Source organism: Centropristis striata, chromosome 2, assembly GCF_030273125.1.
Source record: "Centropristis striata isolate RG_2023a ecotype Rhode Island chromosome 2, C.striata_1.0, whole genome shotgun sequence".
Classification (NCBI taxonomy): domain Eukaryota; kingdom Metazoa; phylum Chordata; class Actinopteri; order Perciformes; family Serranidae; genus Centropristis; species Centropristis striata.
In genome coordinates, this window is record NC_081518.1 from 38,698,849 (window position 1) to 38,724,600 (window position 25,752).

Below are 25,752 nucleotides of genomic sequence, written 5' to 3' on the forward strand. Positions count from 1 at the left end.
AGCTTCCAAAAGGGGGATAATATGTGTGGAGTTCTGGAAATGACACAGCTGGGTGGTTTAGTGGTTACAGAAACCGTTCCATAGCCCCAGAAAGTTTCTGGTTCAAACCTCACTTCAGGCATCAGCAGCCGCTTGTCGAAGTGTCCTTGAGCAAATCACTGTTTTGGGAAGTCAGCTGAATGCTGAAATATAAGCGTATAGGCTATAGTAACTCCCTGATGTCTCATGTGTACCCTCTTTTCCCCGGATCAGGATTCTTGGAACCTTGGTGGTATCTAGCGAACCAGAACAGCACGACTCAATCCTTTTTCCAAGCTGTACACTATGACACAGGTCACACTTCAGGTCAAGGAAAACCTGTGATTCGTCGGTAATAGCTGGGAACCAGCTTTTCAGTTTATTTTTGGTCAAAGTATTCCTTCCAGTTAAAATTAGGCTGGCTCAGTCTGATCTGACCCAGAGGAAACATCAGCCGCCATCCTTACCTGAAACAAGTGCTGTTCTTCCCCCCAGCTCTGACACAGGGATACTCCACGGTCAAAATCTTACTATCTGGACACTCTGCCCTAAGAGAAGAAAGACAGAAGAGAGAAAACAAATGTGATCAACTGGCACACTGCAAAAAGTTGGGTGAACTCAAAATTTGAAGGCAACAAACTTCGATAAAATTTTAAGTTGGACAATTAAAGTAAATATTTTAAGTTTTGTTTTTGAGTTTGCTCAACTCTGAATTCAAATTTTTGTCAACTCAACTGTAAGTTCTACTAACTTATAATTTTACATTCTAATAACTTTTAATCCTTACTTCTGCAATGTGCTGAAGTGGCACGATTGTAACGCCGCTATGAAATGTTAGCTAATGTTGCGATCACAATTTTGAGTTAGCATTGATACACTAATGGCTACTCTTGTAGCTGTAACAAGCAGCGCCGCTAGCATCAGTTAGCCACTAGCTTCAGTTAGCCGCTAGCTTTCGCTAATGACCGAATTTCACAACAAAGAAATAAGAGTTAGCAGAACTATTGTCCCTTGTTGTGAACCCCAACTTAAAGATATAAGTAACAACAACTCACAAACTTGTTTTTGAGAAGACAACTGGCTTCCTTTGTTATGCTAACTTATATTATTGCCCTAAATGTCAGTAATTTATATTTCCAAGTTTTACCAACTTAAATGACTGTTTTAGGCCAAAAAAATACAAGTTCTTTGCAGTGCAGCAGTTCCATGTAAACTCATGGAACAAAGGGAGAGAGAGGCAACAGAGGTTCAGGGCTGGGAGTAAACAGGGGATGTTGCCTTTCATTGTCTGCCCCTTAACCCCAAGGCCACCAGGGCTCCCCCATATTAATAGTTTTAACCAATTTCACATGGTAGCTGTCCAGTGCATCAGGAGGTTAAACCTCCAAAGACATGACTCACTTAATTATACAGTAGGCTATTATACATAAATGGCATTAAACAAGAGATTAATAACTCAGATGGCGATATATTGGCTAATAAATGAATTTGCTGCTTTTCTTTTTGTTTTGTTGTTTTATATTTTTATGAATTGAATATCTTATAAATTAATATGGGTTTTGGGCTGTTTATTTTGATGACTTCAGCTTGCAAACTCCTTGCAAACTTTGCATGATGAAACTGCTCACAACAAGCTCTGTGGATAATCTTGTTTAACTGGGTTATGATTAAAGAGAAGCTGCTGTGGATTTTTTCAAATGTACTTTTTGGCTCTAAGAGGACCACAAGCCATGTGCGATTGTGTGGCATTTTATTCGAGAGAAGGCAGCCATCAAAATTATCTAGATGATGAACAGCACTAAAGGTAAGAGAAAATATATATATATATTTTGGGGGTTCCTGTCTCTAAACAGAAAAAAAATCAGCTTTCCATAGAGATGCCTTAAATTTCATTAATAAAAAATCTTGAGCAAGATAAAACATTGTAGTTACAGTTGAAAATGTTTTGTAACATGTCAGTGGTCTCTGCTGAAGAAACTAGACGATAAAGACATCATTACTAATAACCTGAAACATATCTTTGACATTTCTGTACTGTTACTTACCAGCCTTTACTGGTCTAGCACTTTGCATGAAAATGACATTAAATATACACTGTAAATTTTAAGCTGTAAACAAAAACAACATAATTTTTAATTTTCAGCCAATGTCCAATGTGTTACAGTGTAGTCAAACCCAGACTTAGTATCAAATAAATGATGTAAAGAGCTTAAGCTATTTCTATGACTACAAAAGACGATCCCTTGATGACAGTATACATGTGAGTTTACACTCAACATAAACCTATGTACATAAACACACACACACACACACACACACACACACACACACAAGCAGCTTAATTTGTGTGGTTTCCTCACAGTATTGGTCGCATGTGCTCCCTCACATCCTCTCCTCACCTCCTGACTTACTGTGTCCGGGCACCTTAATAGCATCTGTCATGTTTTGTCTGAGCACAAGTAACATTTGGCTCCGTGCACCGCGACCGATTCCAACCATTTGGAGTTTCCCTTTTGCCTGTTGAATTTCCTTTAAAATCACATTAGATTAGGCGCGCTCCAGCGGTTCATCCAGGGGTCTGCTCCCTGACAGGCTGCTCTCACAGTGTGTCGTAAAGAGCACAAAGCAATAAAGCACAGACTAAACCATATTATGGCTTTTGGCACTGTTGGCTATAATCTGACAGGGAAATACTTGTTTGAGTTTAAATTAAAAACCGAAACAAACGCATAATATTAGTGGATGTTCCCAAGACGTTTACAGAGCTTTTAAGTCATTAATCTGTAAAACCACATAAGTAAACTGTTATTCAGACGTTGTGGTTCAAATTGAAAAAAACAAATTAATGTTGTTTCTGAAGAGTTGTTTTTTTTGGGGGGAGTTTTGCGGCATGAAGAAACAAAAAGATTAGTTAACCACTACATTACCAAATAAAATTAGGCTATTAAAGATGAGGTTGACATGGATCCATCAGCAAACTGACGTTCACGCACAAAAAATAAAGATTTTTAGGATCCTCTCATCAGGTCCATGAGACTTACCTCGAGGTGTCCACTGCAAGCGTTGTCCTGATAGAGCTGGCACCAGATTCCCACAGGAAAACAACACAGATAGCGCCAAATGGTAAAAGAGTCGCACCATAAAGTTGACCCATGTCCCCTCTGCGCTCCGGGACAGATGATCTGTTCGAGGGGAAAACGCCTTCACATCAGCAAAACGCCAATGTTGTTCATCTGTCACTGACCCGCGCGGGTGGTAGTATCAAAATATCAGAAATCCTCGTCAAGTATCCCGCAGAGGTGACGCACATGGAACCTGTGGGAGAATAAGTGCTGCGCGCTGCGTCCGGAGCCCCGTCCCAACTTTACGCACTGAGGCAGAGACCCCTTGGAGAGCTACTGAAGGCTTCACAGCCCAGTGTGTTCTCACTAATCCCTCTGGATTTACATTCCTGCCTTTAAAGAAGAGAGTCAGTATACACCCGCACTGCCCGTTGCTGATGACGTATAGCCTAATGATTCAGCTACTACTCATAATTTAAAATAGTTAGAGCCATTTATCCCCAAAATAGCCTACATTTAAGTTTATGCTGCTCGTATTTTGAACAATACTATACAATTGAATTCAGGCATTAGGGGGCGCTATTAGAGGCTGTGGCGCGTCAATGGGGTTAAAGTACATATTTGTTCTCTTTCCTGTAGTACTATTTATCAATCTAGATTGTTTCTGTATGAGTTGCCCAATGTCTGAGATCAGCTGTAGAGATGTCTGCTTTCTTTCCAATGTAATGGAACTACACCCCCAATTACAAAAAGTAGGGATTCTGTGGAAAATGTAAATAAGTAAGTAAGTAAGTAAGTAAACTTTATTTATATAGCACCTTTCACAGACAGAAGTCACAAAGTGCTTCACATAGAAATCATACACATAACATAAAAATGTACATACAAGTTTTAAAAGACCAAAACACCAGCAATTTAAACAACCATAGCAGTCCCGAAACAATTAATCAAAAGCCTGAACAAATAAAAATGTCTTCATTTGGCTTCTAAAAGTGACAACAGAATCTACTGAGCGCAGTGAGGGAGGGAGGCTGTTCCAAAGCTTGGGAGCAACAGCCTGGAAAGCTCGATCACCTCTGGTTCGAAAACGGGTGCGTGGAACCATGAGCAGATTCTGATCTGTAGACCTCAGAGCCCGAGTGGGGGTGTAGTGTAAATAAAACCATAATGCATGCATTTAAGTGTATATATTTGCAAAAAGTTTCCCTTTTGAGCATTAGATGTCTTGACTTTGTACGGTTTGCAATTAAGTGTAGGTTGCAACAGATTTATAAATCATTACATTCAGTTTTTCACAGCATCCACACTTTAACAGTGATGTCTCTTTCCAGAAATCATGACCCAGTTACCCAGTTATGATAATCCACAGACCTTGTTGTGAGAAGTTTAATGTGGGAACTGTCCTAAAGACAAAATAGTTTCTCTGTTATTTCCATTTATGGTGGTTTCATTTAGTTTTTTTTTTGCCTTCTCAAGAAAATGTCCTGCCCCAGCTTTAATGCACTAAAACCATAAACGTTGACTAAATTACAAAAGAGATGCAAATACGAGACAAATTGAAAAATAAATGAAAAGTCAATAAGATTAAAAGACCATATATAAAATTTGCCCAGAATTTAATAAAAGAATCAGCTTCGATTTAAAAACGAGAAACGTTGACGAGTCACAGATCTTCTGCTAAAAGCAGTTTCGCCATGTTTGAATTTAATGTTTGGGAACAACCAGACCAGTGCCGACCTCAGAGGTTCAGTGAGTCGATACAGTAGCAGAAGATCCAAACCACTTAGTGATTTATAAAGCAGCAGTAATTTGCCATCAGTTCTTTGACAGACTGGATTTCAATGCGGATATTTGAAATTTGCTATGTTGTGGTCTTCGTTGGGGCTCGAGCTGAATGAGCTGCAGCTGGCTCTTTCTGAAAAGACCAGAGACAAGCTTGTTATAAGTTATACAGAAATAAAGACATGGATTAACTCTTAAGCCCCATTACAACATGGATTCTGACAGCCATTATGATTCACTGACAGAGTTAAAATGAGCACCAAAATGTAATTTTTCACATATATTCAGCACACCCTACTGTGGGTCAGTGCATTTAATAAAGCAATTGATGTGACAAAACTACGATTACCATAAAGACATTTAAATCTGATTAATTATGATTTGGAATTTATTCTACCAAGCACCCAAAGATACACAGTGCAATGTATTTCTGAAGTCACATCTGTGTCCTATATTTGAAGGGATTGGGAAAATTTGTTTCTGATGTTTGAAAAAGCAAAAAATAAATTTAAAAAAATGTCGGCTGTTGTCATTGCTGTAACAAATCCATTGTGTGAGATGAGACAAGACTTGGTTTAGGGCCTAGAGCAAAAGATTCAAGACAGTGTCAGAGTGAGGAACAACTGAAAGATGTGGTAATCAAACTGACAGCCAATCAAATCGCAGAAGATTTACTGTGTGTTTCTGTCTCATGACCTGCCGTGTCTCATGCACATTATACACAACGTGACACTTTTATACTAATAAGTAGACATTTTTCTGTGATTGGACTGTACTTCTCATTGAAATAAATGAGAGTATTCAGTGTGTGTAATGTTTACATGATTGATTTTCTGTCTAATCCAATTTAAAGTGTATCATAATGCAAAAATGCAGGTTTGGAAATAAACAAGATAAACCTTAACACATTTATCTTTCAAATTTGGTTTGGAAAATAGGCTAAAAGACAAAGGAAGGAATTACATAATAGGAGAGGAGAGAGATTTAAATAAATAGCCTCCATGGAGAAGCCAGTTTTCTAATTTTCCGCTCATTATTTGTGTTGTTTTAATCACACTTGCAATCACAGCCTGATTACATGAGTTTTAAAGTTGGACTGCACACACTGCTATCTGATTAACCCAGCAAATTATGTACGGAATTTGTATTTTCACATTATAATGATGAATTGCAACATGCACGTTAACATCTTGACATTAAGGATGTTAATGAACTCATGTGAGTGACCCTGTTGACTGTACAAGTCATTTTATTTTTATTAATGCTGAAAAGAATATTCTTCATTTCTTTCAAAGCATATTAGTGTGGGATGAAAATGTCTGTACTGGCCAGCTAAGAACATGCTGTCTCTTTATTCCGCTGTTTGACATATGGCTAATATACAATAACATTAATACAAATTAGAGCCTACCTTAGATGAGTAATTGAATTAAATCAGAGCCAAATTGTACAGTATTACTCAACCTTTTCAGCCAACAGAACCTGTTGGGAAAAAAATCCTATAATACATCTCTACTAAACTGTGCATTCAGTAATGTATAAATGGCCAGGGAGTGATTTTGTGTTGAAAAGTTGTGGAGACATAAAAAAAAAAAAAAAAATCAGGCTTTTTCAATTTAAGGCAATGTAATGGGGATCAGTACAAGGTTAGAGTAGATAAATACGGCAGGCTAGGAAAAAATATCATAATGATGAATTAAAAGGGAAAGTATAAGCTACAATAGAGATAACAGTACAAAAACTAACTAAACTAATCTTAAAACTCAACATACCCCGAAAAAATGGTCATTTTAGAAACAGTAGGCTCTTGAGATTTTTTTTGTTGTTGTCATTTGTTAGTTAATGTTTCTTGGGGCAAGCTATTTTTCACAACATTTTTAACAAATTATGCCGTTACAAATGATGGGGATAAAATCAGCAATTTCAAAAAGTGTTGTGCACATGTCTCCTGCATCACAAATGTAAATGAGACCTGTGATTAATTGTACTAATAGTAATTGTAATAAAATTTAATTGTAATTAAAAAAAATTTAAGTGAAAGGTAGGATAAGGCCATCATTTTATTTCTTTTACACGAGTATTGCGTGATACTCTATGTAAAAAATGTTTAAAAAAAACAACACAAAGTCCCTATCTGAATGAAAAACACTTTACTGTTCCTGAATATGATATTTTATTCAGTGTGACTTGGTTGCCAGTTGCATTACTTGATTTTCTGATGATTCCTCAGAAGAAATAAAGCGTTATTCCAGTGTTGTGAGATCACATCTGACCAATAGTCACCTCAGTGGAAAGCACGGCGCAGTGGTCAGTGGATGGTCAGCCGATGTTAGGTAACTCTGTACTCCGTGGTCTCTTACACCGTCTATTCCCTCTGGTGCATGGGGTTCTTGGCCACTGTTCAATAGAAACAGCTGGTTTTATTCACCACAAATGAATCATGTTAGAAATACACATGCACTCACTTACACACATACTATGTACATGCATGCACAGGGTAACATGGCCTAGCACATCAAATTAAACTGCACAGTCTCCGTTGGCTCCGTTCCCTCTAGAATCAAATGAATTCATAACATATATAAAGCAACATTATAAAAGAACCGCAGAAAAAGGCAGCTGTTGAAATGGCAGTCTCTGCTTCATTATTACGACCACACAGGCCTTGCTTTCTCTTGTTCCCACGAAGGAGAGTCTCCTTTCTTGGTTGACTTTGGTTGTGTTTTTTATTTGGTGTTTGTCTATCTGCTCATAAGCAGGCTGGAAGAAATATGTTTTTCATTGAGGGCTGGAGCCACATTCTGCATCGCAACCAACTTGTTGTCATTCATGGATAAAAGTGCTCACTTGCGGAACACATAAAAGCCCAGACGTTTATCCTTAACTTCCCAGCGGAGAGGGAATTTTAAATTTGTGGCAGAAAATGGGCACAGCTTTGTTGCTCAACACCTTAAGTCATTGTGAATATACTGTACTGCATTTACCACTTCGCATTAGTTGAATTATATCTTTGAATTAATATTTTTTAATGCACATGAATCAGCTATTTACTACTAATCAGCTACAAAAATGTAAATATCTCAGTACCTTAAGACGTGAACCGTTTGAGCTGACCTGTTTAAAACATTTGCACGTGTCAGTTACTGAAACACTGAGTAGAAATGCTGTTATATGATTGGGACTTTAATCAGGATGTGACAGCTGAAATTAAGCCATTTCTAGTGCATTCTGCCAAACGGCACCACTCATTTTCTGTTGGACATGAATACAATTCCTTGCAGTGCATTTTATTTTATTGTAATGGTTTCCTGGTGCAATAGGAATGACAAGTACAACAGAAAAACATCAAGGGTGGTGAAATTTGTCTGGCGACTCAACATCATTACTAGGGTTTTTGGGTTTCCTCTTTGGTTTGTCCCTGGCCTCCAATTAAACTTAAACAAGTCCTCCATATCGAAAAAGTAGTTTTGTCAAAAATGACAGTATATGACCATTCTACTGACACTGAAAAATGGTTGCAGTTGTAAAAACATGGTTAACATTGTGACACAGAACTACTTAGGGTTAGGCAACACGACCATTTGATAGGTTTAGGAAAACATAAGGGTTTGGTTTAAATAAGCACGTTACATTAGTTTACACCCAACTATGTTTTCCTAAACCTAAACCCTGCTTTTGTACAGTGGAGTTGCAGAGGGGTACATTCTTAAGCAACAATATATACCTTTTTTGCAGTAATGTACGATTAAAATGTCTTCATTTAAAATAAAATATATATTCAGAATCAGAATCAGAATCACTTTTATTGTCACTGTACCTGGGTACAATGAGATTAATAAACACCACCAAGTCAGTGCGAGAGACAATGTCTCAGAAATAATAATAATAATATACAAATAATATACAAACAGACATAAGGACATAAGGTGCACACTTTGAATTGCAGCAGTGAAAAATAAATATGGTCCATATACACGTGAGATATTGCACTTGTTTGGAGGTATTGCACAAGAAAATATATATTCTCCTGGAGGCCCATTTATGAGGTGCACCTAAGTAACTAAGACATACACAAACAAGATGACTGTCAAAACCTGTACTGTAGAAGACAAACTGCTAATGACGAGGGAAAGTTTTAAAATAAGCTCAATAAATAAAATAGAGTTAAGACCAGTTTTCCTACCTCCTGGGACACTCTTTTTTAGCTCTTAAACACCTATTTTTTCCAACAACAGACATATGCAAACCCAGAGCCAGATCCCTGGGGAAATGTCCAGATAGCAGTGATGCATTTGAAAGAGCAAAACATTCAGTGTTGTTGTTGCATTTTTGTGATAAAATCTTAGACTTACAAGTACCTTCACTGCAGGATCAAATGAGTTTTTAGCAACAGCACACCATCAACAGGACTCAAATGACATCAGGAGCACCTCAAGGATATGTGTTGTCCCCACATTAGCTCCAAGAGCACTGTCCTTGATGATTATATCTGTGTTGGGTATGTTGGAGACATTAGCCTCTCTGGAAACCTTATCTCTTAACTCTCTTCTTTCAGACAAGTCGATGCAAGTTGAGGTTCAGCTTCTGAACACTGAAATGGTTTGACCCTGAATGACAGGAGATGGTAGGCAACTAAGTTGTTGCTGTTGTTGCTTGGTGGAGAGGCTGGGTTCATGGCTCAGCCTTTATGGCTGACTTTAAGTCTGTCTGGTTCTGGTGCAAGTTTAGATCATCAAACAGGGCACCGCCCAAAAGGAACCATGTTGCATTCTCTCATCTTCAAGACGTGATGAATCCCACTCTCCCACTACATGACCTTCATCTGAGAAAGTAATCCACCCACCACAACACAGTACATCCAGCTGTCCAGTATTACACACTGCGGTCTCTAAACTTTGACTGTAATAAGCTGGAAGTCTTTCTTTTAAACACTGTATGATTTTAGTCTTTCTTTGCCTTTTAGCAACTTTCAAACCATCAGCCAACTCAACCCATTCCCAGTCACAACAAAAGTCAAATACTGACGTTTAATCAGTGCCCCATAACATCAGATGTCGACGTCACAAGGTCCCTTTAATTAGTTAGTCTGTATGAGACACTCAAGGGACTCCAATGTACAACCATTCGTGCCATTATGAGACACTCAGAGCAAAAGGTTCATTTAGGTTGAATGAGATATGAAGTGGATCAATGTTCATGTCCTGTGTGAAACCAGAAGTCACCATTGTTATTTAAGGTTATCATCTCTATGTAGATACATCAAGTTCTACATTATTTTCTGTCACCCACGTAAGGCTACGTGTAGTTACATTTGGAAGTAATTATCTTTTTTTATTTATTTTTTATTTTATTTAACCTTTATTTAACCAGGAAAGTCTTATTGAGATTAAAAATTATTTTTTACAAAAGAGTCCTGGCCAAGACAGGCAGCAGCACAGTTAGTTACAGACAATCATTTAAAAACAACAGAGAACATAAAAATAGAGTCACAGTCAGAGCATCATCAAACAAAGCATGTACAGACAGAAGAGCCAGCTTCAACATCATGAAGTAAGGACTTAATCTTCACCCGAACCCTGTTTGTTTTTCATCTCCTTAACCAAGTAGTTTTGGTGTCTAAACCCAACGGTATGTTCCCACAGACACGGAAACTGACAGCACCATCCCTGACAGATGAAAAACTGATGCTAGAGTGTCACTTTTTGAAGTGCAAGGCCACTGACCAAGGCAAGTTGGGAGTGAGAATGGAAACGCTCACTCAAAAAATCATGATTTCCTGCTCTTTTAAGAATGGGTATCCCTTTTCATAAAGTAAGAAAAATGATCTTATACACTGCAGACATTACACACATTTTTTGACATTTATTGATATTAAATCCAGTGAAACACCTGCACATCAGAGACACTGTTGAAAACTTACATACCAAGTAAAAGCAGAAGATCAGAATTAGAAAATAACTGTGACTAATTCTATTTTCTCATCATGTTTTTTGTCCTTACAGTCCAGCATGATATGCACACTGGACAAGTTACATTTCCCAGTCCAGTATTCAAACTGTTGGCAAAGTATTAAAATCTCCCTTGCCTGATCAACGTAACACAAGTATCATGAACTCTTGTCACAGAGCTGCACAGAGATAACTTATTTTTACATGTGAACTCAGAAGACAAATAGATCTGTGTAACCTCCTATCATCTGTGGGATTTATTCATAATTAATAGTCTTTCACTGCAACACGAACCATCGAACGCTGCTTGTCAATAAAACGCTGACAAGGAGATGTATGAAGCAAACCTGGCCAAAGTTTTCACGTCTGTCAATTGAATATATTGCTGCAGCTGTTTTTATTGTAATTCTGTTGCCTGGAAACTGGGGGACTTTCAGAAATATGAGTGTTGCATGTCTCTCTTATCACAGTAAACACCTGACTGTTCAAGCCAAATAACACAGAAGTGATCCATCAGTGACAGAGCTGATCATGTGGAAGGAAAACTCTATTTTGTAACACGACTTGCATTGCACAACTCATACGTTTTGGTGTTGGTTTATGTTTAGCAGAGACAAAAGTTAATAAATTGACATTTGGCTGACCTTTGGACAAATGCTTTGGCTTGCTACTTTGTTTCTTTCAGTCATCATTTCTGACAATTTGTTGGTTTTATTACAACAGAAAGCAATGGATTTAGCAGAGCCTGTTCTTAAACAAGCATAGACTTCTCCTTTTGAATGTCTTCATGGGATCAAGGTGTTGTGAGGTGCAGTCTTTATTCGCACACCGGGGCCTTTGCTCCACAGGGACAATGCATGAACTTTTAAAAACACAGTGGCATCATTTAGTATTGTTTCATGGAATTTAAACTGGGAAAAAGTAGATTTTCAAGCTTATAAAAAGCTCTAGAGATGTGGCACAGCCAATGGAAAATTATTTTTCAGTTTACTTTAAAAGATTTTGTCCTCCAGCCTTCCAACTGCTGTTCAACATCTGACTTTCAGCTCGAGAACAAAGCTCTCTTTTGGAAAATGTTATTTCTAGTAACTTTGTTGCAGGTTTGCTGTGTTTATTAAAGGTGAAATACATGAACAGTATGAATCACCGACACAAATTTCCTAGAACTGTCAAACTCCAATTTCGTTTGCCTGCAGTATATCAAGCACTGTGAATCATAAAATCCTGTCTCCGGCCTTTTGTCTACAGAGATTTGGTTTCCAAGCAGCGCTATTGTGGGATGTATGTGGAATCTAATCAGAGTGACTGAGAGCTTATGGGGAGATCAATACGAAAAGCCTTAAAACTGTATGAATCATCAAAGTGATGAGGGAATATCCCAAGAAGGAAACTTCTGTTAACGTTACAGTAGTGTAGCTGATAGCATCCATGTATCCTGGTCAGATACCTGGCCTTTAATAAGGTGGAAGTAATGCCTGTTTAAGCAGCTCACGTTACTGTAGGTTATTGATTTTTAAATGAATAGTGCAAACGTTTGTCAGGCTCTGAGAGCAATGCTGTGGTGATCAGTGTGCATGTCAGTTACAGCCGATAGAGGTGTCAGGATGGAAAATGCATTACCACCTTGTGGTTGTTTGCCTCCACTGTCTGTCCAGACTACGTAGCCATGACAGCTAATGCTCCAAATATGGCTTATGCTGCAAAGCTACACTGCAAAAAGCCAACTTGTATTTTTTGGCCTAAAACAGTGATTTAAATTGGTAAAACTTGGAAATATAAATTACTGACATTTAGGGCAATAATGTAAGTTAGCACAACAAAGGAAGCCAGTTGTCTGCTCAAAAACAAGCTTGTGGGTTGTTGTTACTTATATCTTTAAGTTGGGGTTCACAACAAGGGACAATAGTTCTGCTAACTCTTATTTCTTTGTTGTGAAATTCGGTCATTAGCGAAAGCTAGCGGCTAACTGATGCTAGCGGCCAACTGACGCTAGCGGCTAACTGATGCTAGCGGCCAACTGATGCTAGCGGCTAACTGATGCTAGCGGCTAACTGATGCTAGCGGCGCTGCTTGTTACAGCTACAAGAGTAGCCATTAGCGTATCAATGCTAACTCAAAATTGTGGTCACAACATTAGCTGACATTTCATAGCGGCTTTACAATCGTGCCAGAGAAATTCAGAGTTGAGCAAACTCAAAAACGAAACTTAAAATATTTAGTTTAATTGTCCAACTTAAAATTTTATCGAAGTTTGTTGCCTTGAAATTTTGAGTTCACCCAACTTTTCTTTTTTTGCAGTGTACAAATTTAAAAAATTGGTAGCTTCACAGACATGGACTGCAAAGATTAGTGTCACCAATTTAGTATCCCATCAAATGTTGCCATTGAAAAAAATGTGTTGTTACAGTACATTATGATGTCACAGTGAAGTTGACCTTTTGGATATAAAATGTCATTACTTCATCAGTTTATCTCCCTGGATATGTGTGTGAAATGTTGTCACATTAGCATATGAATGCTTCAGTTATGGCCCAAAATATATTTTATGAGGTCACAGTGACCTTGATCTTTGACCTATAAAATCTAATTTGTTCACTCTTGACTCCAAGTGGCCAAATTTGAAAAAAATGCTTCTAGGTGTTCCTGAGATAATGCATTCATGAGAAGAACACAGTCAGACAACCCAAAAACATAATGCCTCCTGCCACGGCTGGCACCGAGGGATAAAATTAAAAAATGGGTATGCAGATTCTTTTCTAGAGATCTTCTGATGAGTGAAACTTTGATGGTAAACTTAAAAAGTTAATACAGCTAACGTTAATATCCAGGGGGAGGGCATGCTTTTAGAAACAGGCCAATGGCAGACTCAGACCAACAGTCTACATCCAGCTGGTCAAACAAAAGCCACGGAAATGCAACTGCTTCATGCATATTCAAGCCTGAAAAAGTAATTTTCAGCAGGTTGCTTCATTTTTACACAGTGAAAACTTCAATACACTACAGGCTATACATGATATGGTTCAACTTTATTTTTCCACCTCACACACTCCTTCAGTTCTTTGTATATTCTATGTGAAATACAATCCTAATCAAAACAATTTATGAAATGCTCATTTATGAAGTAATGGCTGAGATGAATTGCCATAATCAAAACCTGGTTTTCTTCGCAGCTCACACCATTCCTCCCGTGTGTATTAACGCCACCATTTAGCCCCCTTTGAATTGTGTCGCCCCCACTGTACCTGCACCATGATTTATAGTTCGCAGGAGGCTTTGAAAGGGAGAGTTTCTTTTGCTCTCACAGGTGCACCCAGCAGTCAGCAGCTGAAAACACAGACACTCACAAGCAAGTCCGGCTTTGACGTGACTCAGACCTCAACACATGTCACCCCGAGCAGCACCGCGGCCATGTGCTGAAGCTGTGTCAACTGTGATGGATTTGGCTCAGCTCGGCGGAAGATGACGTGAGCCTTCATAAGGAGAAAGGACAACAAGAGAAAGGGTGATGTGGGGACAAATTACAAAAGAACAAAAAAAAAAATCTTTCTTTCAGCCAGAGCATTGTGTTATCACAGCTTAGACAGTAAAAGACATCAGGCTGAGATGTCATAGTGAACAAAAAAATTGCAATGTTGGAATATGCTATAATATTTGCTGCTCTTAATGTGCGTTCTTTATAAGTGTTAGAGCCATTTTGTACATTGTAGAGAAGCTGATAAATAATTCAGATTTGTATTTCATAAGTTCATAGTTCTTTATTGAAGTTGTAAGAATGCCTATTGGTTCGTAGGAATTGCACTCTTCTTATTGGCTGAGATGTGTGTAACGTCATAATTGCTTACTTTGTTTTAATTAGGATTATGGAGACGAGGAGAGCTTATTATTATTTTGGATTGCTGCAGTTTATTGTTTGTAATGCTCAAACGAAAGGTTTTCAATAAACCATAAGAAAGAAACTGTGGGATTTTTTCGGCTTAAGACACGCGTCAACTACATCCTCACGCTCCATAATTGAAGTGTGCGTTTTAAGTAAAACTAGACGGAGCCACACTAACAATAAGGTCTTCCTCACTAAAACGTCTGCTGAAAAGTGATAACAGCAGCAACAACTGAAGTTTGTTTGGCACACAAAAAAGGAACATTTTGTTAAATTTGACTTCTCACTGAGAGTTAGATGAGCAGATACCAATACAAACTTTAAGTCAAGACAGCCGTTTCTGCTTTTTTTTTCTTTCATTTATGCTAAGCTAACCAGCTGGCTGTAGCTTCATATTCAGTTGTATCAATCTTCTCATTTGAATTTAGGCAAAAAAGAGAATATGACGATTCCCCAAAGTTCCCTTGTTGATATTCATTTCTTCTGGGGTTTTTTGTCTTCAAAACCGGTCAGATGGTTTAAACTGCCAACGTGTCTGATGTTCAGACTTGGTTTTTCAGACCTGGCAGGCACAATTTACATTAAAATGTTGTCTGTTGGAATCTCTACCAATTTGTTCATGAAACTCTTTCAAATATTCATATGAACTGGCTTCAGCATTAGCATGTTGCACATGCCGGCTGGTGACATAAAACCTTTTGTGCACTAAGTCTGTATAACTATAACTGAACTAACGAATAAAGATCACTACCTGCGAAAACATGTCACAATGTTCTGCAAGAGATGCCGAATTCAGGTTAGAAACACCACCACAATGAGTCAGACAACAAGGAACTAAAAGATTACAATTTTAATTTACTGACTGAAATGTGAAATATGTTTTCAGATAAAACTTTGAGTTATTAAGATGACCTTAAACTAATGTTGCAATAGTACAAATACTCCCTAATGATTTACTCACAGTGCAAGGTCTTCTTTTAAAACTCGGAGGGAATTTATCTTTTACTTAAAAAAGGAAAAAAAATCCTGCCCCATGTGTGACCTCCATCAGTCATGGTGGTGGTACTTTATAGTGGCTTAGTGGGAGGGTGTATGTTGATGATTGAAAAGCTGTGTAAACTGATTCAGGTGGGTTAACCCTCAACTACATCCTAATCAGTCAGACCCGAGGGGGATCCGTGACCCAGCAGCCGGGCGGAGAGCTCACACATTGTGTGTGCTCAGTGATCGGTTTAATGGGGTAGAAGCGGTGGCTATGTCTGGAATGCCTCCCAATGCGGCTGTGACCTCTTTGGATGGGAGGGATTACAAGCTGTGGGAGAGGATGGACCTCTTTTTTTTTTTTTTTTTATAAACACAGGTCCTGCGGTCAGACCTGCAGATCAGCAACATCACAGGACCACCAAAGGAAGTCTGGGACTTCAAGGTGCTGGCCTCAACAGTTTTTCTGCACGTGCAGACTTACAAGGTTTACAAAGACCCCCTGACTGAATGTAGTCTGACTGACCCACAATACAGACACTGTAGATTAAGGGGGGTTTAGCTCTTTGCATCAGGATCTCTATAATGTAGGGGTTTGACGAGATTAAAGTCCACAATATTTCTCGTTGCGTTGAAAATCAGTCTGCGAGATTTCAAATCAAATCAAAATTACTTTATTCATCCCCGAGGGGAAATTCAGTTAGTCTGGTAGAATCTCTGTTAGAATGAGAGAGCCTGATGGCTGTAGGAGAGAAGGATCTTTTGAATCTCTCCATCCTGCAACAGAGAGAGAGTAGCCGTCCACTGCTGTTTTTTTGGTCCATAAAGGTTTTGTGTAGCAGATGATCCGGGTATTTCAGGATTGCCTCGAACATCAAAATCAAACAAGATTTGTGAGTTATCCATCTTCTATTTGTGACCTGTGCGGGCAGTAAAATGAAAAGAAGAAGAGGAGGAGAAGGAGGGGAAGCAGCAAGCAGCCAGAATGAAATCGCAGGAGACGGAGGCTCATTAAGAAGAGTAAGAAGGAATCGAAGTGGCACAGTCCTCCTGCAGCAATCTCTCCCAGCTCAGAGTTGGAGTCTGCAAATTGCTAACAGGCTAACAGTTAGCTCTGCAGCAGTACAGTGTGTATGTGCTGCTGCTGCAGGAAGTGTTCACTTAGCGATCTCTGTTTGTTTACAACAAGCACTGGACACTTTGTGCACAGTTAGCGATGCCGGTTAATTCAAGATCACTATGTTTATGATAATTAGCCATGCTGCTTTGTTTTGATCAGCTGCTGATGTTGTGCAGTTAGCGAAGGCGGCCACAGTTGCGTCTCCCGTGTTTAATCCGTCTTGTATGTGATCACGGTCGAAACTGTCGCTAAGCAATTATGCGACGGTCGAAAACCATACGATACCTCCAGAGTCTCATTAATCCCTCTGGGGGATTTTATTTTTTTATTTAACTTTTATAAATTTTAATTTTAGTTTCAATTTGTGGAAGAAGAAAGTTATCAAAAGCTATTGCTTACATCATGCATGTAAAGAGTTATAATAAAACATTTAAAAATGCATGTGCAACTCGGTTAAATAAAAGTCTGTTGGTCCAGTCATATATTGTGTCATTGTAGTTTTCTTAAAATCTCGTCTTGTCTCATTCTCGTGAACCCAATATCACGTCTCGTCTCGTGAGCTGAGAGTATCGTCACAATCCTCCTTCATACTAAATGTATAAATACTTGATCCTGAAGCACTACAAGACTTTAAAAAATCCACTTCCAAATGTAACATGTGTATGATTGTATTACAATTCCAGCATGCATTGTGACATTGGGGATTAGAGCCTGCGCCTGGCAGTGATCTACCACTTTAACTAAACGGGACCACATGCAGACAAAAGTCAGATGTATGACAGTGAAAAAGTGTGCGTAGTTGGAACTCTATTCTCCCAGCAGACTTTTAATTTACACCCTGCCAGCATAAAGTAGGGGACTGAATGGGGAAAATGTGTAAATCTGCTCTGTGAAACTGCAAATTAAACAGCTCAGAAAAAGATAATGTGAAACCCTTGTCATGAATCAGGCCGCGCAGCCAGGCTGAGCCATACCTAGCACAGCTGTGTGGCCCGGGACAAACATTCCTGCATGCAGTAAGTCACACAGAGACGGTGGTAGAACACACACAATGGAAAGGACAGGATTATTCATCATCCTGTTCACACTCAAAGGAAATATTTTATATATTAACTGACTTTACAGGGGACGTTGTCCCAAAGGGAATAGAGGCAGGTCCACTAATGGGACCAGTTTTAGTCTTAATAGTGGCACAGGTCTGCTTCATGTCCCATATCCCAACTTAATCGCCTCGCTTTAATTAAATGGACAACGTACTTCCTAGGAACCCAGAGCTAATCAGATTACTTGGATGAATAATGATGACAGGCAATTCTAATTAGAGCTGTACACTAAATCTTATTCCTTGTATATGTGAGGTCTTTATACCACACAATATTAGCATGTGGTCTGTACCTGTGTCTGGCTGTATTAGAAAAACAAGGTGAAATTTGGCAAGTCAGTAAAAATGAATGGCACTCACAATATAAATTATAGACAGCTGCAAAGTGTATGTATAGCATTACTGTTGTACCATCAGTCTCAGTAAAGGATGTCTTTTGAGGTGTTAGTCAAACATATTATTAATAACTAGAATCTGACAGATATATCTGTTAACATATATTATCTACCGATCAAAGGCATATCTGTATCGGTATATATGCCATATGATATGTGTTGTTATGAAAAGTTTTTTTACCCAATATATAATGCAGAAAATGTTGCTTGGCATGATTTAGAAATGGTGTTAGCTATGTTCTTTTTTTTTAACAGTCAGCAATTATTTGAAACTGAACAGAAATTATGTTAATTACAGAAATTATGTTTATTTAGCCATTGATTTTATTCCTATTAATCCTTTTTTTTTCTCAGTTGTCGTTTATACATTTTAGTTTGTTTAATGTCTAACAATTTCAAATATTATTTTGTTTTTGAATGTTTACAATGGTTAAAAAAAAAAACAGTGTACAAACCAAATAAAAAGGTACATTTCCCTTCCAACTCAAAAAATGAATATACCGGCCACCATATCGAGAAATATCGGTTATCGAGAAATTTTCCACCTCTAAAATCGGTATCTGCATCAGTCTCAAAAATCCCACATGGGTCGAGCTCTATTATTAACCACTGTCACCAGAGGCTTCAAGGAAAGTGAGTAAAAAGGGAAAAACGGGGCACAACTGGAATACTGGCTAACTACAAGCTAGGATAAGGTGAGTTTACTTAAAACATTTGAGGAAACTCTGTCGTATTAAACTAGACAGTCTCCACACAGACCAGGAAACAGGACACACAAACTGATTACCTATCAGCAGAAAGCTGAAGTCACCAATCAGTAAAGGAGCTGTATCACAACTTTCAATACTGCAAAACTACAATAGGTAAATGACAGTTTGACTTAACATGTTTTATCCCTTAACTTAAAGACATCAGTTGAAAGTGCCTCTCTAATCACAACAGGCTTGCTGTTCTAAATAAGGATTTACAATCCACATTAAAATCGACACGGGTTTTCTGGCTACCACAATACTTAGCGCAACAACCACTTTGTTGTTTTTAAAGCAACACTAGCTCTGTTAACGAGGAATTACAAATATGACTGGAACACATCTTTGGCCAATCAAAGAGTTTGGTTGAAACTACCTGTTGTTTTATTATTTCCTTTTACTTGCTTTGCTAAAAGAATATACATGTTATAAGACAGACCTGCAGTGTTCCCATGGTCACTGACCTTAATAAAAACACGCTTCCATAATTTCCTTTATGAGGACCACTAGGCACTTGTCCCTGCATGCAGACTCACAGGTCAAACCTCAGAGACCTGACCGAGGCACTGAGGGCCCATCTCAGATATGTGAGATGCAATATAAACAAATACCGTACAAATTGGACTTCAGGCAACAAATAAAGTGCAGTGTTCAACAAAGCCGGCTTTATTCTAGAGAACAGGCCGCTTGGAAATGGGTGGGAAGTGGTGATTTTAAAACTGTAAAGGTTCCAGTAAGCAGGAGCAGATGGGGACAGTGTGCAGACTTGGTGTGGTAAAGCACTCTAATTGCTCGGTGTAAATGTTTGCTTTTATTATTCAACGGCCTTTACTGTTCCCTGTTAATGTGAGGTTTGTGAAATTCGTCAGCACTATAAAATGCAGAAACCAAGTACCAGGGGAGTCGTGTCATTAACAAACAATGATTTGAGCAAGCAGGGATGAATTAAAAGCATTTGATCACAATAATCAAAACCATCTGATGAACAGTCAATCTATTGCAGAGGCTACTAAAGAGGTAACTATCGGTTGTTGAGGGTCGGAGGAGAGAACTGTAGGACTACATCCGCAGAATCGAGAAAGGTAAGAAAAACATACATTGTACTCCCTAAATGCTTTAAAAACATCATTAAGTCATAATCTCCCATAAATTCCATGAACAGTTTTATTTTGAAATGAGCATTTACAGAACAACCATTGGCAGCAGAGAGAGCAGATACAACTTGTTACACACAGTTGAGAGTTTTATATGTCTTGGAATGGGTGTTTTCAATCAAGGAAACTGAAACAAAAGATATTTTCTGAGTTCATTCAAGTTTAATGAGGAGATGGACAATGAAAAAATAACACAGTTTATGGAAAGATTTCATTCTTAATTGTTTGTTTGATTACTACATGGACGATGTGCAGTATTTGTGTTGAGGTATATGATCAGTCTGCCATAACTCTAATATTGGGGAAATTTTAATTTAATTTCCTACAATGGAAGCTACAACCTGCATAATGTATGATAGAATATTAAGACCATCTCCCGCTCCTAAAACTATGTTTTATTACGACCCATATTTATGGATAGAGCAGTATAAAGAGTGACACAGTATACAGACTGCAGTTAGCGTCCTGCGTGAAACCAAACATCAGTGTTGGCTTGTCACATGCATAACTACTAAGGTAACAGAAGGGAAGTAAGCTAACAAATGTAACCCTTACCCTAAACCTAACAAAGTAGTTTGTTACCTAAACCTAAGTGGTTCTGTGGGTCATATTATACACTGCAAAAAAGCAAACTTGTATTTTTTGGCCTGAAACAGTGATTTAAGTTGGTAAAACTTGGAAATATAAATTATTGACATTTAGGGCAATAATGTAAGTTAGCACAACAAAATAAGTTTGTGAGTTGTTGTTGCTTATATCTTTAAGTTGGGGTTCACAACAAGGGATAACAGTTCTGCTAACTCTTATTTGTTTGTTGTGAAATGCTGGAAATCGGTGAAATTTGGTCATTAGCAAAAGCTAGCGGCTAACTGACGCTACTGGCTAACTGGCGATAGCGGCTAACTGACAAGCAGCGCCGCTAGCGTCAGTTAGCCGCTAGCGGCGCTGCTTGTTACAGCTACAAGAGTAGCCATTAGCGTATCAATGCTAACTCAAAATTGTGGTCGCAACATTTGCTGACATTTCATAGCAGTGTTAATCGTGTTGAGTTGACAAAAATCTGAATTCAGAGTTGAGCAAACTCAAAAACAAAACTTAAAATATTAAGTTTATTTGTCCAACTTGAAATTTTATCAAAGTTTGTTGCCTTGAAATTTTTAGTTCACCCAACTTTTCTTTTTTTGCAGTGAAGGGCAGAAACAAATGATCTATGTGGTCGTATGGGTTGGAGGAATTGTTTATTCTTATTAAATATTCTAAATATTCTAAATTTACAACAAAAGGATGGGTTAAATGCAGAGGTTGAATTTCCCCATTGTGGGATTAATAAAGTAATCTTCTTCTTCTCTGATCACTTTGTCATTTAGGTGTGTGTGTGTGTGTGTGTGTGTGTGTGTGTTTTATACTTTCATTGTATTGAAAACTGAATTTAATATTCTGTTCTATGATGTTGATGCTTTCCTATAAAACATTAAAAAACAGTTACCTTGCTCAATAACTACTTGCCTTTTCTCAATTTAAAAAAAGTGGAAACATTTACCAGATTCTTTTAGCTTTAGCTTAAATCTCACACGCTAGATACTGTCCACTTCAATCATCAGGCGGTTTCTTCACACCATGCTAGCCTTACAAGAGGGTTCTTTGTGTCAGACAGCTGAGAAACTGAGGAAATCAGGGATTTTCCACTAGTGTCAAACTAAGATTCTCACATGAGGACTGACGTGTGAAGTTCATTACAGAACCATCACAGAAAGGGCTGTTTTAGAGACTTTAGCACCTCGTATGAGAAACACGCAGCTGTGTGTGTATGTGTGTGACTGTACCTGCCAACCCTTGTGGAAGCCTGGGTGTATATATACACGTGTGTGTGCATGTGTCTGTGAATGAATGTGTGTGGTCTGTATGCAGCCTGACATACACCTCCCACCATGGTATAGAGCAGTTAAGGGGCTGAAGGGGTTAATAGGATCTGGGACTGACTCTTTCAGGTCTATAGGAACATGACAATAGACACAAAGTCTGTCACACCAAGTGCTTGATTTAGAACAATGATGCAGCATTTAATCTTCTCTGCGTCATACTTTATTGTGTGTCGCAGAAACATCACACCATGACTTTGATCTGAGACTAGAACTTCTTGTGATTGAACTGAAACATAACGAGCTGTGATCTTCATTTAATTCAAAACAACATCCTGGGAGGATAGTAGACAGTAAATAAATAAACTCTTACAGACTGGATGTCGTAATGTTTGCAGATATCAAATAATGTGTGATGCATTGTTTGCCGTTTCTTTTTACAATAACACTTTAAAAACTCACAGAGCTGACCTTCTGTGCATCACATGTTGGGCCTGAAAGGTTTCCCGTAACATCATTGTCACATCATCATCTGACTTCCATTATTGGTTTACTCCTATTTATTTATTTCCCCTGGCAGGCGAACAGAGCCGAGGTGACGCAGGGCCGGCGTCTGCAGGCTGGGAGTGGTGTGTAGTGTATGGAGCAAGCTGTTAGGGCTGAGGACAACAGCTTGGCTCATACTGCACCCATTACAGAAGAAGAAATACTATACGTGTATCAATGCGTGTCATTCTCAAACCAACTGATCAATCCTTTGTTACACGTCAGTGCTCTCTTATGTCTTTTACATTTGAGAATCGCTCGAAAACTGCATTTCTGATTCAGAACAGCTTTGTATTTAGGTCACAGTATATAAAAGTATGGCATTTCTGATTTCACCTGGGCCGAGCAGAGACGTTTAGAGGGGCAGGTGCTCCAAAAAATATCCCAGGAACAATATTTTAAAATCTTCCAAAATGTCAAACTCTTGCTTTAATAGAAAGACTACTTGTAGTTCTTGTTAGTGTTTATTATTATTGTAAAAACTTTAATAATCTCCATCAAGTCAATTCAACATAATTATGAAAGTTACTTAAGTGAAACACAGCATAATATTTCAACAGCATAGAAAGTTAATATTTTGGATGAAAAAGCATACATTTCTTTACCTCCGCTCTAAACCAGAACATCCCATTTGCTACGCTGAGGCATTTTAAAAAAACTGTATGCTAAATATAACTCAAAATATAAGTAAGTTTAATATGAGTAGAGGTCTCGACCCACTACACCTCCCTGCAACAGATCGATAGACTCTAAACTCAACTCATTTATAGAGGCCCTGGTAAAAAAGTTAGTTATGTAATGACTAATTTAAATCATATCACAAACCTAAAAACCTCATCTTGGGTAAAGCAGACTGCATTCTCTTCAGTCGAAAAAAACATAAATTACAAAAAATTAAGATGGTTTATCATTCGATGCACATGTCATAGACACATGACTTACACGTTTCTTATTTATCTTCTTAACATACAGAAATAAACAGTAATACAAAGCTCAGAGGTACAGATTAGCACTGAAAAGCAGATTTAAAGTTACATCCACATCAAGAAGTTTCACTGCATGTGTCAAACACATGGTTTAATGACAGCTAATGACTCATTATACAGCACAACTTCACTTAAATCCAGGAGGACAACAGTCCTCACAGCTACTAGCAGACCTACACAGACCTATTCAACAAATTGTCACCCTGTTAAAATAACCGCCTAACATATGACATATGACATTTATTGATCATTTCACTCAAAAAGGATGTAACAAAGGATGCCTATTGGCATAGTAATAACACTGTGTGTAAATTATGTAACTTAAGAGAAATAAAGGACTTAGGCAATTTTTTGAACATGCCTTGTGACTTAAGCAAGATATGGTAACACTTTATTTTGAAGGGGTCTACATAAGAGTCACACAAGCCTGTCAGAAACATGACATGACAAGTATCATGAGCATTAATGTTACTTCAAAGTGTCATTAATGTTCATGACACATCCCATGTCATGTTTATGACACGCTCATGTCACTCTTATGTAGACACCTTAGAGTAAAGTGTTACCAATATTAGTGTCAACAATAAAACACTGATAAACTAAACTGATAACTAAACAATCTCCCTCTAGCTCTTCTTTGCTGGGTTCTTATCTGATGTCTATGAACGTGGCAAATTGTCAAAGAAGTGATAATCTTAAAAGGGTAAAATCACATGATCTGATCAACTGAGGATGTAGGTGATTTTACCGTAAGTGGCGTCATGAGGAGATGATTTAGGCAGAAAACCCGATTTTGGCAAAAAAAAAATGACTTAGGCGATTTTTTTAACAGTGTGACGAAATATTAATCAACAGGTGACTGAAAAATCACGGCATGCAAAAAGGAAGAAACTGCACTGTAACATCAGCAGTAACACAGCAGCTTCAGTGTACAGGCAAACGGAGCACAGCACATAATAACCTTAATCACAGCACAGCAGGGAGTGAAATACTCAAATGTGAGCATCACTGTGAGTACCGACCATTTATCAGAAGAACCAGCAGTCAGGACCAACATTAAGTCGCATAATGCGCTGAGGCCATAAATAAAATGTGATAAACAATCAGGCAAAACTCACCATAAACACTGCCACTGTGTGTCTGCAGCGTCCTGCGTCACAGCTGCACGTGAGAAAAACGGAGGTCACGTCACACGATGACCTTTCACCTGCCGCAGGTCATCACGTGATGTAAAGTAACTGATGGCAGTCAACTCGTATTATTTATAGCTAAAATTAAATATTTTCTTGATAAGGGCCACTGGCAAGCCGGTCCTTCACAGAAAAATAAAAATACAATTCGAAAAGTCATCTTCTTAAAGGGACAGTGTTTTTTTTTTTTTAAGTGGGGTTGTTTGAGGTAATCCATAGTCAATGTATTACGTACAGTAGCACCCTCCCAGTTTGAAGAAGCAGACACTTTATTTAAAGCTCTGCCCACATATCTTTCTCATGTAGGATATTCTCCATAATGTTAAAATTATAATTCTAATCTGGATCACCTTGATCGAATATGGTCACAGTAACAGTCTTTTTCTGTTTGTTTTCTTTTAAAGCATGCACAACAGTAGAAAATAAGGTTCCAGTCTATGAATTACGGTCCTTGGTCTGAAAATTCTCCTGGGTGGAAACACCACTAATAGCACCCTTTCACAGCATCCTCAAACCCATCAAAAGTTCAAACATGTGTTTCGTGCCTGTCAGCAAACACAACAATGAAGATAGTTTGAATAGAAACGAGTCTCATGTGTTTTTGCTTAACGTTGCCTGGCCCGTTGTTTACACGGAGACGAGAGAGGCACACTGAGGCCAGCTGCTCTGGAATATTTGGGCCTCAGTCTTTAACACATCTTCACTGTAGCTTCCACCAGACTCTATCCTGCAGCTGCAGTCCTGCACCATGCTGTCCCACTGAATGCACAGCAGGGACAGACTGTTGTGGTGGAGATATGTTGTGAGTACGCGGCGTATAGTGTGACACCTGTTGCATTTCAAGTACATTCTGACTCCTTGTTTTTTTTTCATCAGCTCCAGTCTAAAGGCAGCAATGTTAACATATAGTGGCATAATCCTACTCTTTCTTTTCTTTCATTACAGAATGTAAAATCAAATTCGGCTGGTCTAATCCCATCTCA

The 25,752-nt window shown here is 38.3% G+C and overlaps 1 protein-coding gene and 1 long non-coding RNA gene across 2 annotated transcripts in view; both read right to left on the reverse strand.

Annotated features, from left to right (window-relative positions):
* Positions 1-3,422, reverse strand: part of LOC131993646 (collagen and calcium-binding EGF domain-containing protein 1-like) — a 40,358-nt gene extending 36,936 nt beyond the window's left edge. Inside the window, exons 1-2 of the mRNA XM_059359640.1 lie at positions 3,060-3,422; positions 486-566 (exon numbers count right to left, since the gene is read on the reverse strand). Coding sequence (XP_059215623.1) covers positions 486-566; positions 3,060-3,172 — 194 coding nt within the window. The 5' untranslated portion in view covers positions 3,173-3,422. The remainder of the gene's footprint in view (positions 1-485; positions 567-3,059) is intronic.
* A 1,257-nt stretch (positions 3,423-4,679) lies between these two features.
* LOC131993662 (uncharacterized) lies at positions 4,680-24,756 on the reverse strand. The gene is made up of 4 exons (XR_009396340.1): positions 24,698-24,756; positions 14,155-14,280; positions 7,146-7,259; positions 4,680-4,995 (listed from the first exon to the last, which is right to left on the reverse strand). It is a non-coding gene; the product is annotated as an uncharacterized LOC131993662 (long non-coding RNA).
* Positions 24,757-25,752: the final 996 nt, after the last annotated feature.